General features: G+C 44.8%; 1 protein-coding gene across 6 annotated transcripts in view; it reads left to right on the top strand.

The window, feature by feature from the left end:
* Positions 1 to 17,174, top strand: part of ULK2 (unc-51 like autophagy activating kinase 2) — a 109,994-nt gene extending 92,820 nt beyond the window's left edge. For 2 of the 6 annotated variants that reach the window (XM_059668453.1, XM_059668451.1), the window contains 7 exons: positions 6,217 to 6,357; positions 7,623 to 7,831; positions 9,385 to 9,563; positions 10,004 to 10,122; positions 10,431 to 10,588; positions 14,102 to 14,237; positions 15,042 to 17,174. In XM_059668453.1, coding sequence (XP_059524436.1) covers positions 6,217 to 6,357; positions 7,623 to 7,831; positions 9,385 to 9,563; positions 10,004 to 10,122; positions 10,431 to 10,588; positions 14,102 to 14,237; positions 15,042 to 15,100 — 1,001 coding nt within the window. In that variant the 3' untranslated portion in view covers positions 15,101 to 17,174. Of the gene's footprint in view, positions 1 to 6,216; positions 6,358 to 7,622; positions 7,832 to 9,289; positions 9,564 to 10,003; positions 10,123 to 10,430; positions 10,589 to 14,101; positions 14,238 to 15,041 lie in introns of those variants that run through there. The other 4 variants (XM_059668452.1, XM_059668455.1, XM_059668457.1 and 1 more) reach the window with 4 other exon arrangements.
* The last annotated feature ends 1,340 nt before the right edge of the window (positions 17,175 to 18,514 follow it).

The following is an 18,514-nucleotide window of genomic DNA, read 5'->3' as shown; positions in this document are numbered from 1 at the left end:
CTAGATTCTGACCTGCCTCCCTATTCTGCACTTAAAGGACCCTTGTGGTTACATGGGACCCACTGGGTTATCTCTTTATGTTAAGGTCAGTTGGTTAGCAATTCTAGTTCCACCTGCAACTTTAATTTCCTTTTGGCATGTAAGATGTCTATGCAAAGGTTCCAGGGCTTAGGACATGGGCTGGAGATATATATTCTACCTACCTGCTTCTACTGATTGATCATGAGTGTACTGGTCCAGATTTCTTTATCCTGTCGTTGTCCTTTTGTCTTTCTCAGTAGCTTATCAAGACAGGGACTTGTTCCATATCTTGATGACCAATGGCCTATGAGTTAGAAGGAATTCTGACCAAGATCATTTTTTATCAGTAGGATAATACTGGCTTAAGTTAGGCGAAACACTCATGCATTCTTTCTTTTTTTGTGTGTGTGTGTGTTAGGGGTAATTTTTATTTATTTTTTTATTTTTTTTAATTAAATCTTTATTGTTCAGATTATTACATTTGTTCCTCTTTTTTTTTCCCCCCATAACACCCCTCCTCCCAGTTCCCGCCCCACCCTCCGCCCTCACTCCCCACCCACTGTCCTCATCCATAGGTGCACGATTTTTGTCCAGTCTCTTCCCACATCTCCCACACCCCTTTCCCCCCCAAGAATAGTCAGTCCATTCCCTTTCTATGTCCCTGATTCTATTATAATCAACAGTTCATTCTGTTCATCAGATTATTAATTCACTTGATTCTTAGAGTCACTTGTTGATAGATGCATATTTGTTGTTCATAATGTGTATCTTTACCTTTTTCTTCCTCTTCCTCTTCTTAAAGGATACCTTTCAGCATTTCATATAATCCTGGTTTGGTGGTGATGAACTCCTTTAGCTTTTCCTTATCTGTGAAGCTCTTTATCTGACCTTCGATTCTGAATGATAGCTTTGCTGGATAAAGTAATCTTGGTTGTAGGTTCTTGGTATTCATCACTTTGAATATTTCTTGCCACTCCCTTCTGGCCTGCAAAGTTTCTGTTGAGAAATCAGCTGACAGTCGTATGGGTATTCCCTTGTAGGTAACTGGGTTTCTTTCTCTTGCTGCTTTTAAGATTCTCTCTTTGTCTTTTGCTCTTGGCATTTTAATTATGATGTGTCTTGGTGTGGTCCTCTTTGGATTCCTTTTGTTTGGGGTTCTCCGCGCTTCGTGGACCTGTAAGTCCATTTCTTTCACCAGGTGGGGGAAGTTTTCTGTCATTATTTCTTCAAATAGGTTTTTAATATCTTGCTCTCTCTCAACTTCTGGCACCCCTATAATTCTGATGTTGGTACGCTTGAAGCTGTCCCAGAGGCTCCTTACACTATCCTCGCATTTTTGGATTCTTTTTTCATTTTGCTTTTCTGGTTGGATGTTTTTTGCTTCCTCGCATTTCAAATCATTGACTTGATCCTTGCGCTCCTCTGGTCTGCTGTCGGGCGTCTGTATAATATTCGTTATTTCAGTCCGTGTGTGCTTAATTTCTTGTTGGTTCCCCAATATAAGATCGAGGGTCTTATTAGTTTTCGTGTAGATCTCATTAAGTTTATCGACAGCTTCTAAACAGTTCTTGAGAGACCTTAAAAGTGTGGTTCTGAACTCTATATCTTCCATTGACAATTTTGTCCTGTTTCTTTGTCTCCGCATTTTGTTATGCTTCCTTGGTGTACCCCCTAGTGGTCTTTGTTCGAAGTCTTATAGTTAAATCTTGATTGTTGTAGCTAATTCCAGGGAGGGTTTGACCTCCAGGCCAAGTGGCTATGAGAATCAGCTGTGTCAGCAGTGAGAGAACTTCTGTCCTCTAGGGAGGTGCTAATCTAGCCTTTGCCTGAGGCTATCCGGCAAATGCCTCTGTGCAGGGCTTGGGCGGTGCGGGTCGCACAGGATCAACAGGGTGGGCCGGAGAGAGCAGTTATGGCGGCTCTCAGTCCTGTCCCCAGGGGCTCTGCCTCTCTGAGTCCCAGCACCCGCTGCAAAGCTCGGAGAGAAAGCTGCACTCGCTCTGACCGAAGCCAGATAGTCCCGCTTCTCCCGTTTGAGTCTGGGTCCCTAAAGACTCGCCCGGATCGGGTGCTCAGAGTCTGCGACTCCCTCCCGATTGAAAACAACAACCGCGCCCTCCGCCGCCAGCCTGCTCCGCGCGCTCCGCACCTCAGAATTTGACTTCACCACTGCGCCTCCTCTGAGTGTCCGTGTCCGTTTCTCTTCCCTCTTAGTTGTAGGACTTCCACTCAGCCAGGGTTCCTGTGGTTCTGGGTGATGTCCGTTCCGTGTTTTAGTTTCACTTTTGAAGTAGTTGTTCAAAGCAGCAAACTCCGGCGTTAACCTATGCCGCCATCTTGGTTCTCATCCACTCATGCATTCTTAACTATTTCTTATACAGCAAGGAGTTCCTATAAAGACCCATAGGTCACTGAGATCCCTGGCCCTTGCATAGCTGTTCCAAGGGCTGTTAACGTCTGTAGACCCACATTTAGATTCCAGACCTAACCCAGACTTCGATTTTAGGAATCTGTACCTAAATTTCAAAATCACTATTGTAGCCTCTTTAGTCTTGTTTTCTCTATTACAGTGGGGCCTTGACTTACGAGTTTAATTTGTTCTGTGACGGAACTCATAACTCAAATTACTCATATGTCAAATCTTAAAGTGAACGAGTGAGACACGTGATGCTGGGCTGATGTTGTGGTATTCACTGTGACGTTCACTGCGCCAACTAGCGGTGGGGTATCTGAAGCTGGCTCATAACGCGAATTTTAAGCTCACAACTCAAAGCAAAAAATCGGCCAAGAGACGGCTCGTATCTCGAAAAACTCGTTATTCAGGACACTCGTAAGTCAAGGCCCCACTGTATTATTTTTTTAATCCTCACCTGAGGATTTTTTCCATTGATCTTTTATAGAGAGAGTGGAAGAGCGAAACACCAATGTGAGAGAAACACATGGATTGGTTGCCTCCTGCATGAGCCCCGACCAGGGCCCAGGCTGGGGAGGAACCTGCAACCGAGGTACATGCCCTGACTGGAATTGAACCTGGCACCCTTTGTTGCCACAGGCCGACACTCTACCCACTGAGGCAAACTGGCTAGGGCTATCATTTTTTAAAAGTCATTTTTGTCAAGATGTTTGCACAGGAGTAAGAAATGGGTAAATATATAGTCTCTTTAATATCTCAGAGTTTTTACTGTTTTACACACCTTTATGCATGCCAAATATATAGAGCTAGTGTAGGAATTTTAAGACGCCACAAAGAATTTCTGAGAATTGGTTTCCTCTGGGGCCAAGGTGTTGTGTGACCTAGGAGCTGTGACTTGGGAACTACAGGCAGAGGTCTCTTGTGACACACGATAATTTTTTAATTGATTGTCCCATGAGCATCCGAAGGAGGGAATATCTGGACTAGCAGATAACTGGTTGAACATGATCTCTAATCCAAAGGGCATATGCCTAGGTGTGGACTTTTTGGTATTCATCATGCTTGGTGTTCTAAGCTTCCTGGAGCTGTGGTTGGGTTTTGTCATTAATTTTGAAAAATTCTCGGTCATTAGTACTTCAGATATTTCTGCTGTTCCTTTTCTCTTTCTTTGCCTTCTGATATTCCCATTGTGCATATGGGACTCCGTTATAGTCGTCCACAGTTCTTGGGTATTCTGTGGTTTTTGTTTCTTTTCTTTCATTCTTCTTCCTCTTTGCTTTTCAGTTTTGGAAGTTCCTATTGACATATCTCCAAGCTGATTCTCCCCTCTGCCATGTCCAGGCTACGATGAGCTCATCAAATTCGTTATTCATCGGTGGTTCAGTGATTTTTACTTGTAACATTTCCTTTTCTCGAGTGTCCCTCTCTCTACTTAGGTTACCCATCTGTTCTTACATGTTCTTTACTTTCTCCATTAGAGCCCTTAGCTCAATTTCCTTACCATCACAGTCTTCATTCTGGGGGGCAGTGCCCTTAGGCATGAACTTCCCCATGTTCTGTTTCAAATAAAGTCAGTTTCCTTGGAAGAGTTTCAGAATTCTCCGTTCTATGTGTTTTTTACCAAAAGTCACTAGAAATTGGGACAATTTTTTGAAAACAGCTTGCCTGAATGGTTATATTATGTAGAATGACTTTTTCTAATTCTCTTTTAGAAAGAAATTTAAATTTCATAGAGCTTTGAGTTCTACATGAATAGGTGTTAAGGCCAAGTTTGTGCATGTGAAACCAGATCTTTTTTTCTTAATTTTTAGGCATGCCCTGGCCAGTGTGGTTCAGTTGGTTGAGCAGAGATGAGAGAATCATTGCACCAAAAGGTCGCTGGTTTGATTCCCAGTCAGGGCACATGCCCAGGTTGTGGGTTTGATCCTGGGTTAGGGTGCACGCAGAAGGCGATTGATATTTCTCTTTCTCTTTCTCTCCTCCCTCACCCTCTTCTTCTCCCACTCTCTCTAAAATAATAAAAACATACTTAAAAAATTTTTAGCCATAAAATGAATTTTTTATAACTTTTTTTTTCTCTCTCTTCCACATGAATTTTATTATCATCATTTGAAATTATACATTTTTTCTAATCATGAAATTTCAGTTTCTGGAAATAAAAATTATTGATAGTAGGAAATAGGAAAAACTTAAGCCTTAGTGAAAAAAAATAGGGTCATTGGCTCTGAAAATATACCCATGACCATCTTTAAATACTTTTATACCTAATAGAATAAAATCATAAAGATATTACATTAAGTGACAAGAGTACCTATGTCATTTTGTACATTTTGTGTAACAGTAGGTACTGTGAATTACTTCCCACTTATTCCTTGCTCCCTGGAAGGTTTTATGAACCCACATTTTTGCTGTTAAGTCGATGCTTTAAATGGGCTATGCTCTGTTGCAGAGAAGATGGACATTGAGAGGCAATTTTTTTCTGTATCTGGTTCAGTCTCTCCTTTAAAGTCATTTTGTATGTAGTTAACTCCTGCCTCCATTCTGTGGTCTCAGAAATGTAATGTGTTTCAGATGCTTGAGTGTGGAACCGCTTTGGACAGCTTTTCTTGATTCTGCTTAGTTTGGTGGATGGGAGATTTTTTCACCTTCTCTTCGTTTAGCCCAACTTCAGCCCATTAAGCCCCTTCGACACCTGTTGCAGCTCCCTGTCTTCCTGCAGTTGTAAGGGTGCGATTCTAAGGCATAAATACACTTTCACTCAATTTTCAACATCCTTCTGTAGCTCTGTTGCTATGGAGACTCCTGATCTACCTTCAGCTTTACCTCAAATTTTTATCCCCTATTCTTGGTTTCCACTTTTTCAAATTATTCTCAACAGGATAATTGACTGCAGTTGATGTGTTTTTTTGTGTGTGTTTTTTAAATATATTTTATTGAGTTTTTACAGAGAGGAAGGGAGAGAGATAGAGAGTTAGAAACATCGATGAGAGAGAAATATCGATCAGCTGCCTCCTGCACATCTCCTACTGGGGATGTGCCCGCAACCCAGGTACATGCCCCTGACAGGAATCGAACCTGGGACCTTTCAGTCCGCAGGCCGACGCTCTATCCACTGAGCCAAACCGGTTTCGGCAGATGTGTTTTGTTTCTTATCCTCACTTGGAGATATGTTTTTATTGATTTTTTTTTTTTTTTTAGAGAAACATTGATGTGAGAGAGAAACATTGATCGGTTGCCTCCTGCACATGCCCCAATTGGGGATCGAACCTGCAACCTTTTAAAAAAAAAAAAATTTTATATTTTTTAAATTATTTTATTGATTTTTCAGAGAGGAAGGGAGAGGGATAGAGAGTTAGAAACATCGACCAGCTGCCTCCTGCACACCCTCTACTGGGGATGTGCCTGCAACCAAGGTACATGCCCTTAACCGGAGTTGAACCCGGGACCCTTCAGTCCGCAGGCCGACACTCTATCCACTGAGCCAAACTGGTTTGGGCGGAACCTGCAACCTTTCAATGTATGGGACAATGCTCCAATCAACTGAGCCACCCAGCCAGGGCCAGTTCGTGTGTTTTAAAAGTACACAGAAGTAACTGAATACTGGGCTTTGGTGTGAAAAAGATTCATAGCCATGAAAAGATTACTATAAAATAGTTTTAATGGATATCTGTATTGAATGCTTACTGTAAAAACAAACAATATAAAAGTGAAGGTCTCCCTATAATCCCACCCCCAATATAAACACTATAAAGTAATGTGCCTTTCTGTGGCCGCCCCTGCAGGAGCCTGTGGTGTGGCCCTGGTGCCTCCCGGGGGAGCAGCAGCCAGCTCCAGGGCCGTCCTGTTCACTGTGGGGTCCCCTCCACACAGCGCCACGGCCCCCACTCGGACCCACACGGTCCTTCGACCAAGGACGACCTCAGGTGAAGACTCGCCTCTAGTCTGTCTCACGCTTGGAGGGCGGTGCTCTGAGAATGGCATAGTGTGGCTGGATGGCTGAGTCACTGAGCCGCTCTGGAGTTCGCTTTCTTTTTCCAATGACACGGAAATAACTATTTTCTTAAAGGGTTATAAGAAATAATGAGGCAATATTTATTAAAAAAAACTTTATGAAGTAAAAGTACTATGTTGTATTCTTATATACTTGTGTTATACTGAAGGCTGGTTTTAGTGCATCCAGGAAAGGTTTTGAAAATGACAGGTGGTCTATCTTTGTTTTGTGTATTTTAAAACCTAATTTACCTTTTTTTCCCTTTGTACTTTGGGTCCCAATCTTGGCACTTAATCCTACATTTAGACAGGATAGTAGATTGGGTTTATCATTTATACTCTATAAATAGGTTATTTATACCAAAACTTGAGAGAATATTTAGATTGGACTTGAAATGAGTCATCATTTACATTACTTTATAGATTACACCTTGTGTCCTTTAAGTTTTCTCATGCTAAATAAGTTACTAATCAAGATTCAATAGATCAGTAAGCATAGGATATAAATAGACCACAAGAGAGCAAGTAGAGCTAATAATCTTGTTTTTAAGATTGAAAAAGTATTAAATAAGAAGCAGCTTTCATTCTAAGAAAGGAACATTTGACGCCTGTTAACTAAGCCAGCGTTCAGAGCAGAGGCTCCCTGGCTGTGTGGTTAGCGGGCTCGTGCCGGCTCACAGCTGCTGCAGAGAGTGGTGGTGGTTCTTACAGAGCTGTTAAAAGTTTACAATATTTGCTCTGTGGTAATCCCATTCCTGTTTATCATACCTCTTTGGAGCATTAATCACAAGGGAATTACTGCAAAGAAGGGGAAATTTAGATTTTATTAGTGTTATTTTTGATATTAAAAGATCACAAATAGTATAAATGCTTTCAGATGAGCATTATGTATATAAATTTAATTAACGACTATGGCATCCACTGAGTTTTATAATTATGAAAATGTGGAGAAACAGGAAGAAATGTATAAGCTATAAATTTGTTTATAGCAATATTTAAGAAGTAGCTATGATGACCTCTATAAGATATACAAAATGACAAGGTGTAAAGGTTGACAGGCAAAATAAAAGCTATTCGTATGTTTCAGTAGGATCAGTGCTTCTCGTTGCGTGTTTCCTGTGCTTCTCCGGTAGTGGGGGCAGCATGAGGGACTGTGCACCTTGCTGGCACTGAGCCGCCGTGTCCTGTCTCCTTGCAGTGGGCTCCAGCAGCTCGGGGGGCTCCCTGTGCTCCGCAAGCAGCCGCGTCTGTGTGGGCTCCCCACCCGGGCCATGCTGGGGGCCATCCCCTCCGGGAGCAGAGGCGGCCCCCAGCCTGAGATACACGCCTTATGGGGCTTCGCCCCCCAGCCTGGAGGGGCTCATCACCTTTGAAGCGCCTGAGCTGCCGGAGGAGACGCTGATGGAGGTAGGGAAGGGAATCAGAACTCTGAAGTTTTTTTCTTCTCTTTAACTGACCTTTTCTGTTTGAAAAACGTTGCTGGCGTATTTTCAGAATAATGTTGACCATGGCACTCATCCATGGCAAGCTTTGGTTGATGGGAAGTGACACACATAGATTTTGTGTTCTTAGTTTTTTAATCTGAAGTTTATTTACTACTTATAGGACTCCTGAAGTATAATCTTTCTCCTGAAACCATAACTTCTTATTCTTAAAGCTGCTTTTTCTTCATAAGATAGAAGTAATACACTTAAAGTCAGGTTTTAAAAAATAAACCATGATGCCAGGTTAGTTACTAACATTGGAAAGGAAACCTGCCAAGCAGACTGGTGCTCACTTAGGTTTGTAGGGCAGCAGCGTGTCTCCATGGACCCAGCTCTGCAGGGAAGAGCATGTCATGATCGCAAGCTTGCTGAGCACCAGTCCGGAAAAGAGAGGTGTGTTTTGTGACTTCAAAGACTCCCTGCTCCCACTGGCCTCTGGGGCAGCATTCCGTGGGCTGTGCTGGTCCTGTCCCTGAGTACAGTGCCAATGTAGTCTGCATTTCAATCTAAAATGGTTGCTTCTCTGGAGCAACTGAAAAAGAGACTTTCTCTCAGTGCTGGGCCTCTAACATTTCTATCTTGTGTGAATGAGAATTACATAGTTCACATAATAGACTGCATGCAAAGCTTTAGTGGTGATCTTGTGGCAGGGTTAGTGGTGATTTTGAAAATGTGTAATACAATCTGAGACTGGGAAGGCAATCTTCAGAGGTTTTTCCATCTCCATCAACTTTGATGTAAATTGTGTCCACTGTGTGTGGGACGTCATGGGTGTGTCTGTGTTGGAGCACACGGTCCGGGTGCTGGCGTGGAGCAGACTTCCAGGAGTTGATTGGTTCATGCTCTTGTCTCTAGGAAAATGATTCTCTGGGAGAGGAAGAAACTTAGTCTCTTATTTCAGATTTGAAAATATATTTATAGGTAAAAAATAATCTCCAAACAACATTAACTTTAAAATACATTTCACTGCATGCAATTGTGTCTGTCTATGCTTCCCTCTCTAACTGAAAAGATTACAGAAATTTAGAGCTTTGGTGTTAGGAATCACTGTTAACTGAAAAACCACCAGAAGTCAAGTTATAAGTCAGTAGCATTCACTAAACCATCAAGAAGAATGGTTTACTGTGCAGAATATCCTTGCAATCTTGGTATCTATTTTGTCATGGTTTGTCTCGTGTATAGTGATAGAATCATTTGGTGTTTCATTTTTTTCTGGTAAAAGCATGGTGACCTCGTATCTTTGAAGCTAAATTCTGTGGGTTCTCATATATACACACAAACGTGCTCACATCCACATTTGGTTTTATTTGTATTTATATTCTCACTGGTTTCCTGGAATTTAAAAATGTCCATCTCCTTTGCTCACTCTGATATTGAGAAGTATAGACAGTGTCAGCAGTGCGTGGTCTGTGCACAGAGGTGAGCATCACCTCTCCTTAACCTGAGAGTTTCTAAGACAAGCTGGCTTTGCTGCAGCGGGAACACACAGACACCCTGCGCCACCTGAACATGATGCTGATGTTCACGGAGTGTGTGCTGGACCTGACAGCGGCGCGGGGCGGCCTCCCGGAGCTGTGCTCGTCCGCCGGCTCCTTGTACCAGGTCCAGGAGAGTGTGCTCGTGGACCAGATCAGCCAGCTGAGCAAGGACTGGGGGTAGGTGCCCTTTGCGCTCATTTCCATGTTCTTGATGCTTCTGTAGTCCTGTCTGAGAGGGAGGCCTGTCATCGCTGAAGGTCCCGTCTCCCCGCTCAGGCTTCAGGAAGGCCCTGGGTTACCTCGTCCTGCTGGATTCCACTGCATGAGCCCAGGCTTGAGGCTCTGCACCCTTAGTGTCGCCTTCTCCCTGTAGATTACATTGGGGAAGGCACTGATGATACAGCGATCGCACTGATTTTTATCCGAGTGCATCGTTGTGTTCAAAGTACACACATCTTTCTCCATGCCGAAACCTGGCCCTTCGGAGTCATTTGTGCGTTAAAAATATCCCGGCGCATGCCCTTCCCGTGGAGGGCTGTTGTCATGGTGCTGAGACGTGCAGAGCCGCGTCTGGCGGTGGCTCGCAGGCTAACGCTCACTTGCTGCCTTCTGTGCAGGCGGGTGGAGCAGCTGGTGTTGTACATGAAAGCGGCCCAGCTGCTGGCGGCGTCGCTGCATCTTGCTAAAGCCCAGATCAAGGCCGGGAAGTTGAGCCCGTCCTCGGCAGTGAAACAAGGTATGGGTGGCGTGCCGGGGCTGCCCCTCCCCATGACTCCAGGCAGGTTTTGGGTGAGGAATCAGTTATTAAATATTCTTACATGGCAGAAGGTGCCAGCTTTTCTGTGTTTTGTTTTTGCCACTTGACTGATACGGAGAGCAGTCAGAAGCACTTTATCTCAATCCTCTCACGGAAAGAGAGCATATGAACCTTTCAGTCATTTTTTTAATGATTGTTTAGTGTTACTTTCCTCAAATCAGCAGGACAGGTGCATGTCACTGCGATTTTATCTCTGGAGGAAAATTAAAATTCATTCTCTTTTTCAGTTGTCAAAAATATGAATGAACGATACAAATTGTGCATCACCATGTGCAAGAAACTTACAGAGAAGCTGAACCGCTTCTTCTCCGACAAACAGAGGTTCATCGATGAAGTGAACAGTGTCACCGCAGAGAAGCTCATCTATAGCTGCGCTGTAGAAATGGTAAGCCTCACACGCTCACTGCGCGTGCTCTCGTCTGGAAGAGCATCTTTTTTGTTTTAAATATATTTTTATTGATTTCAGAGAGGAAGGGAAAGGAAGAGCGAGAGAGAAACATCAGTGATGAGAGGGAATCATTGATAGGCTGCCTCCTGCACTGGGGGCTGAGCCTGCAACCCGGGCATGTGCCCTTGACTGGAATCGAACCCGGGACCCTTGAGTCCACAGACCAACGCCCTATCCACTGAGCCAAACAGGCCAGGGCTGAAAAAGGATCTTCTGAATCGAATGCCTGCTTGACATTGCCCAGTGGCCGGCAAACTGCGGCTCGCGAGCCACATGTGGCTCTTTGGCCCCTTGAGTGTGGCTCTTCCACAAAATACCACGTGCGGGCGCACACTGTACAGTGCGATTGAAACTTCGTGGCCCATGCACAGAAGTCGGTTTTCGGAAAGGAGACAGACGAAACAAGTATACAAGACGAGTGTGGATGGGAGAGTTGGAAGGGGTCGACCTCAGCGAACGTACCTCAATCAGATTGAGGACATTTTTAGCAAAGGCCAGCTTAGGAGTCCCCTGATTAAGTTAATAACAATGTACCTACCTATGTAGTTTAAGTTTAAAAAATTTGGCTCTCAAAAGAAATTTCAATCGTTGTACTGTTGATATTTGGCTCTGTGGACTAATGGGTTTGCCGACCACTGATCGAGCCCTTTAAAGAGGGTTGATGCCCCACCAAGTGTTGTGTTCACCTCTGAGTAACTTGGACTTAACGTTGAAATAACACAGTAAGTCAGGGTGGTTACCATGTTTGGTAACACTCCACGATTCCTCTTTAAAGTTGCTAATAGCAGGATCTGGTCGTCCCACAGTTTGCGTCCTGAGGCTTTCGTGGATCTGTTTCTGCATTTTCCTCAGTATAAGAAACTGGCTTGATAGAGATTAGAAAAAAATACTGCTGTTAATCCACAGCATGTGCTCAGATTCCTTAAGTATAGACACAAAGTAAAATCTGCTTTACAGTTGGGAAGAATTTGTCTTCAGACTCATGTGGCAAATTGCTCTAAAGTGCAGATGAAATTAGGGACTGTTCAATAAAGGAAAAATACCACATGATCTCACTCATTCATGGACAATAGAGACCATTATAAACTTTTGAACAATAATAGATACAGAGGCAGAGCTGCCTCAAACAGATTGTCAAACTGCAGCGGGAAGGCCGGGGAGGGTTGGGGGGCAGGAGGTAGGGGGGTAAGAGATCAACTAAAGGACTTGTATGCATGCATATAAGCATAACCAATGGACATAAGACACTGGGTGATAGGGGAGGCTAGGGGACTGTCTAGGGCGGGGGGATAAAATGGATACATATGTAATACCCTTTGTAATACTTTAAGCAATAAAAAAAAAAATAAAAAAGAAATTAAAAAAAAAAAAAAAAGAAATTAGGGACTATTAAAGGATAGTGGTACCCTGGCTGCCATGGCTCAGTGGTTGAGCATTAACCTATGACCCAGGAGATGACGGTTCGATTCTTGATTAGGGCACATGCCTGGGTTGCAGGCTCCATCCCCAATAGCGGGTGTGCAGGAGGAAGCCAATCAATGATTCTCTCTCATCATTGATGCTTCTCTCTCTCTCTCTTTCTCTCCCTTCCTCTCTGAAATCAATAAAAATATAGTTTCAGTGGGGAAAAATTGTTGACTGAGCTTATTTTTACCACATTAACATAATAGACCTCCATTCTGCTCCTCAAATTTGTTTACTTTGCATTGCACTGTTATAGTACACCCTTGGACTTAATTTTGAAAGCCATTATAATAAAAAGTCCTATGAAAATAACTTTTGAATATAAACTGTTGACACAAATAGCATGCATTGCATCACTCTATGCTGAATCTTTAAGATTCACACGATAGTTTTTTATAGAAGTTGTGCCAGGGAAGTGCCCTCTCAGAGGGAATTGTTCTCCTTCTCTTCTGATAATAGAGCCATGTGACTTCAACACGCCCCTCCCTTTGCCCTGGCTGCTTAGCAAGCTTAGAGCTATTACCATGTATTTCTTCTTCCTTTTCCGGGCTCTGATTTTCTGTATGCGCTGTATTTATCTTACTGTGAGTGGCTTTAAGTTATGTTTTGATGGGGACAGTGCATATTGACAAGTAAATGGGGATACTGGGTTACTAACAGTCCAGGCGTTTAATAATGAGAGAGAAAACTCATAACCCGGTGAATAATTCTGCTGTCCCCTATTTATGGCAAGGCCCTACTCCCCTTCCCCATCACCTGGCTGACTCCTGCTTCGCTGTGACTTAGCCTAAGCATCACATCATGGCAGCTTGCCCTGACCTCTTCCTCCTGTAGTCATGTGGGGTGCACTTCATACGTGTCCTGTGCCACCTGGGGCTTCCTCCAAGAACACCACGTATCCTGGGAATCGGAATGGCATGTCCTGCAGGCCTCTGTCCCAGAGCGGGAGCTCTTCCTCCCGTGTGCCCAGTGCCTGGCACTTAGTGGGTGTGCTAGGGTCCTTTCGCAGCTGCAAGGATTCAGGGATCTGGAAGGGGCTGCGATGTAAATGAGTAGAAACTAGACACGAAATATAAATTTGGAAGGCATGGGGGAGCCAGGGGAGGCTCCACTTTCTAGTGACATGGGCTCCCTGGATCTCCAGACCCAGGGCTTTTTATTCACACATTTGCAGTCTAACGAAGCAGATACACATATCACAGTTAAGGCCTGGTAAACAACAAAGGACCATCAGGTTGGGGGCTGCCTTCGGCTGTTCCAGAAGCAGGTCATAACAGGCAGATTTTCAGCCCTGCTGAGAGAGTCCACTCAACCTTTTGAGGACTTCTGCCTTTATTATGACCCCGCTGGACGTAGCCTCAGCATGGGTGCTCAAATAGTATCTCTGAAGAAAAGAGTGACTCTACCAGATAATCGCTTAACCAGAAGAGGAAGCTGAGAAATGACTTTCAACATGATTTATTTTATTATAACAATCTACTTTAATGAAATGCCAGGTTATCCTAGTGTGAATGAAATAAACTCTGCAGTGACGTCGAAGAAGGACCAGTTTGGAAGTGCAAATTCCTGTGAGTCACGAATGTCTGAGGACAAGAAGGCTGTGTTTGCATGCAGAATAACTCGTCAGGAAACTCCTTTTGTTTTTTAGAAAGTGGAAGAGAGAGGGAAAGTCAGAGAGAAGCATCGATGTGAGAGAAACACATCCATCGGTTGCCTCCTACACCAGCCCCAACCAGGGCCCGGGCCAAGGAGGAGCCTGCAACCGAGGTGCATGCCCTTGACTGGAATCAAACCCGGGGCCCTTCAGTCCGTAGGCCGACGCTCTATCCACTGAGCCAAACCAGCTAGAGCAGGCAGCTCCTTTTTGATAGTGCTCATCCGATGAGTCTTTGAAGCTTTCTGTGGTTCGGGAGATGGTACTAATCTTGGAGCCACATTGCCCAGACGGTGGGGAAAGCTGACTCTCCTGGTCTGGTTGCTGCGCAGGTGCAGTCTGCGGCCCTGGACGAGATGTTTCAGCAGACGGAGGACATCGCGTACCGCTATCACAAGGCGGCGCTCCTCCTCGAAGGCCTGACCAAGATTCTCCAGGACCCCGCGGACGTGGAAAATGTGCAGAAGTGTAAGTGACTTAGACGGGGGTGTGCCTCCCAGGGCCCATGAGGAAGGGCTTAGAGTTTGGAGTCATGCTGCCTGGGTTTGAGTGGTGGTTTTCCACTCGTGGGCAAGTCACTTTGCCTTTCTGTGGCCTCAGTTCCTCCTGGAAGATAAAGGAGCAGAGTTGTGAGGCTCAGAGACAAGGCTTGTGAACAGCTGATGCTTCTGCCGCTACCCTGGGTCTCCCCTCCGCATTGCTGAGCTGGTGGGCGTGTGTCTGTGTGCAGAGCACTGTTTTCATTATTAGATAATAATACATGCAGTTATTTCAAGCCTCGTGGGCTTAGTGACTGAAGAATCCTAAGACCCTATGACTGCACATTTGGTATAGAGAGCAGAGTGGAGGCTGGTCGGATGCCAGGATGCCAGCATGTGTCACTTGTCAAATACAAGCGCAGTGACTTGGGCGTTGAGGCAGAGGTGGTGGGCCCACTGGAGTGCATGTGGTCATACCACGTTTTGAGGAACTATAAGGGATGGAAGTTCTAAAATTTATTTGCAGTTGTGAGCAAGCCCACTGTTAAAATCTAAATGTTCTTTATTTAACATGCTAATCTAAACTTTATCAATGTGCAGTACTAAACTACAAATCATATCCGAACAATTAGCAGGCAGAAAGAAGAAAAAGTGTTCAGAATTGCTAACCTTGCGCTAAAACAACAGAGATGAGGATGTGGGTAGAATGTTGGTGATTTTTTATTAGTTTTTCTTGCCTTGGTTTTGAAAATATAAATGATCTTCATTGTGACTTACTTTGTTTTGTTTCTAGATAAATCTAGTATTGAAAAAAGGTTGTCGGCGCTCTGCGGCAGCTCTCCCACGCCCTGAGGAGCAGCAGGTGTCCCGGCCGGTGCCGCCTGGTCACTACCAAAGAATGAGCAGCGATGTCAAAACAAAAACCACGTGTTTGTCGGAAACCTGCCTTATTGGAAAGTCACCCTTTCCTTTTTCTTTGTAGAAGCAGAAGCGAGAGCATGTCGCTTGGCTCTGTGTGAACTTGGTAAATAAATGTACCTTAGAGCTAGAATCACTAGTACATTTATTCTTCAGGACAATTAAGGAAACAAAACGAGTCGCTCTTCGCTAGCTCACCAGAGCAGTGTGTGGAATTGCACGTGTCTGCTGAGTGTAAAGTAAACGGCGACATCTCGTCCAGGCAGCTTGGTCCTGGGGGTATGTTGTCTGAGTCTGAGCATGACCCTTAAACAGCTCAGGAAGAAACAGCTTAAGGAGACGGGAAAGATGGCAGTTAAAAGGAATTGTGAAATCTTCAATTTGATCTAATATGGACTCTTGTTGTTGTTAATCTTCCCAAATCTTTCATATATTGCACTAATTTATTAAAACAACTCTGTATTGGATTTTGCAATTTAAAACTAACTGAGGCACAATGGACTTGTTTGAAAAATACTTTACTTGATTGTATACACACACCCTTTCCAGAATCACATGTAATCGCTAGTAGGCTTTTCAGTGGTAAGAGCCTGTGTTCAGGTGAACCTCTGCGTTTGTCTAACCTCTTCATCTGCACCCCCAGGTTTTCTCTGTGATGTTTTTGAGCTGCAGCTGTTGGCCTTTGGTCGCATTCTTTATTGTGCATGCGGATGTGCACTGATGGCTGGGACTGCTTGGCTTCTTAACAGCTGGTTTTGGGGCAGTATTAGGAAAAAATGTCAATCAAGGGATACCCGTTGGAATTCTAATAGGGCCAAGTCATGTTGGGATCTAAAGGCTTGTTAATGATGGGGAGTGCCTACATGAAATTAGTGAGAAGTGAGGTTTGCTTTCTCTTGGGAAAACAGCAGCTCTGTAGCCTAATACGTGTTTTTCATGTGAATCCTGACAGTTCACCAAATAGCTGGTTATGGAGAAGGTGGGCAGTTAACATCCCTCCAGAAATGGTTCCTACCTTGTACGTTGTTTGGTTTCTTTTATTTACCTGCTTGAATACTTGAATAAACCACTCTCCAGTTTTAATCCTTTTAGATAATAAATTTGAACTGACAAATTGCACAGAAGCTCTTTGGCATTCATCTAATTTAGTGACATGATAAAAACATAAACAAGGCTTCCCTTTACTTTGACCAAGTAATGTAATTTACCTTATTTACCTGTATGAAATTCCAGCAGTTAATTTGAACACTTATTTATATGATGTTTGTATTCTTAGGTCTTTAATACGGTGTTTCTACCTCTCATTTGTAATTGCATGCATTATTCTTGAAACTAGGTAAAAATCACTGAATTGTTGTATAATGAATAGCCTTTTTATTATCGCCTGCACAGATGTAAATTAAGGTGAAATAAACCAGACAAAGTCTTTCTAGGGTAAAGCGGGGTCCATTTTGCGTGGCTCTTGGAGCCGGGTCCTTGCTTAGTGAGCGCGGAGCTCGGTCATGGGTACCCTTTGCCCTGCCCAGGATTTCAAGCTCAGGGTCTGTCACGTGGCTGCCAGGAACACGGACTGGAGAAGGACGCTGCCCCGCCCAGGGCTCTAGGCACCTGTGTGGGCGATGCTCCTTTTGTGGGGTTTGGAAGTTACAGGGTGGTTCTCACCGTGCTGTCCCAGCGGACCCTCCGAGGGGCGGGTCATTCTCCGCCTCTCTCCAGTGTTTTGAACACAGGATGAAACAGGTTCACAGTGAGCAAATGGTTGGTCTGAAGCTGGATCACTAAGAAGGGGCCATGCTGTGCTCTGTGGCTTCCATGTTCTCTCATCCTCTTGTGTAACGAAGGCTTATGGGAGGTAGCATTTGTGAAACTGAAGTCTGAGCAGCAGAGAAGATCAAACTGTAAAATCATGAATCATGGTTCTGATTATATTTCCATTATCAAGGCTAATTGTTTTAAGAGATTTTTGCCTTGATTATAGCAATAATAAACAAAGACTTTGTTTCCATGAGTATTCTTTAATTTCATATCATCTATTTCATGACGTAGAAATTGACAGCACGTACATTCATGGTTGACACGTATATTCGGGCCAATAACTGCAAAGCTATTGACCACACACATGTAGATCAGAGAATTGCTAATGGGCTCTTCCTTCTGTGAGAACTTGCCTTTACGCCCTGGGCTGGACCCGATGGTTCCCACAGTCACATGCTCCCTTCTCCCCACCAAGAGGGATCCGCAGAGTAGCCAGTCGGAGAACGATCAGTTTTGTGTGTGTGAGGCCAGGCCTCGGTGTGGGGCTCCTGGAACACAGTACTCCAGCCAGTTTCTGAAAGGACTCGGCTTCTTGCCCTGGCGGGTGGCTCGGTTACTCAGGCCGTCGTCCGCTGCACCAAAAGGCTGCCAGTTCGATTCCCGATCGGGGAGCATACCTTGGCTGTAGGTTTGATCCCCGATTGGTCAATGGGTCGGGGTGCAAACTGGAGGCAATGGAACGATGTTTCTCCCTCCCTCTTAGCCCTTCTCTCTCATATCAATAAACATCTCCTTAGGTGAGGATTTAAAAGGAAAAGGACACAGCATCTTCCCCAGCGATCCCACCAGGCACCCTGCTTTCAAGGTGTCCTTTAATGACCCTTAGGTCAACCCGGCAGCTTTAAAGAGATGTTTGTATCTAATGTTTATTACTTTACTGGATTCTCATACTAATCCTTAGTTCCCTTTACAAATGGAAAAACGGACTTGGGGAGTAGTTTTCCCATGACCAGGTGATGGCGGGCTCTGCACAGCGCCCAGGTCCTCACCGGCGCCCCTGACCCCTCCGGAGGTGCACGGGGGGGGTGGGGTGGGGCGGTGGGGGTGGCGGGGAAGGCAGTCAGCCGTTTGGTCCATGCCCTGCTGGAGCCTCCGCCCTCCGCCTCGCAGAAGCAGGCATTTAGAGACGCAGGTGAAGTCGGAAACCACCCTGCACCCTGAACGGCCTCGGGGCTGGTAATGAACTCGGGGATTTGATTGGCCCACTTCCCGGTTCCAGGGAAGTTGAATAGCAGGGGGTGGGTCCAACCCCAGGTGAGGAGCCCCTATCGGTGTGCGGGACTCCCAGGCCCTGCTGCCTGACCAGCTCTCCCCGCTGGCGCTGGCGGGAGACTCGGACCCTTGCCGCTCCTCCGTCTGCCTTGCCCGCGCCCTCGCCATCTCCCGGCACTGACGCGCGTGGGCTTTGCAGCACCAAGTCCCAGTGCCTTGCTGTGGGGCTGATTCTCCATAAACATTTTAGTTCTCTTTTTTCTGTGTTTGAAGTAGGAAGTGAATGGATATTTTAACCCTGTGTGTCAATTGAGACAAGTC

Source organism: Myotis daubentonii, chromosome 16 (assembly GCF_963259705.1).
Source record: "Myotis daubentonii chromosome 16, mMyoDau2.1, whole genome shotgun sequence".
NCBI classification, from domain to species: Eukaryota; Metazoa; Chordata; class Mammalia; order Chiroptera; family Vespertilionidae; genus Myotis; species Myotis daubentonii.
This window is presented reverse-complemented; position numbering and strand designations above follow the sequence as displayed.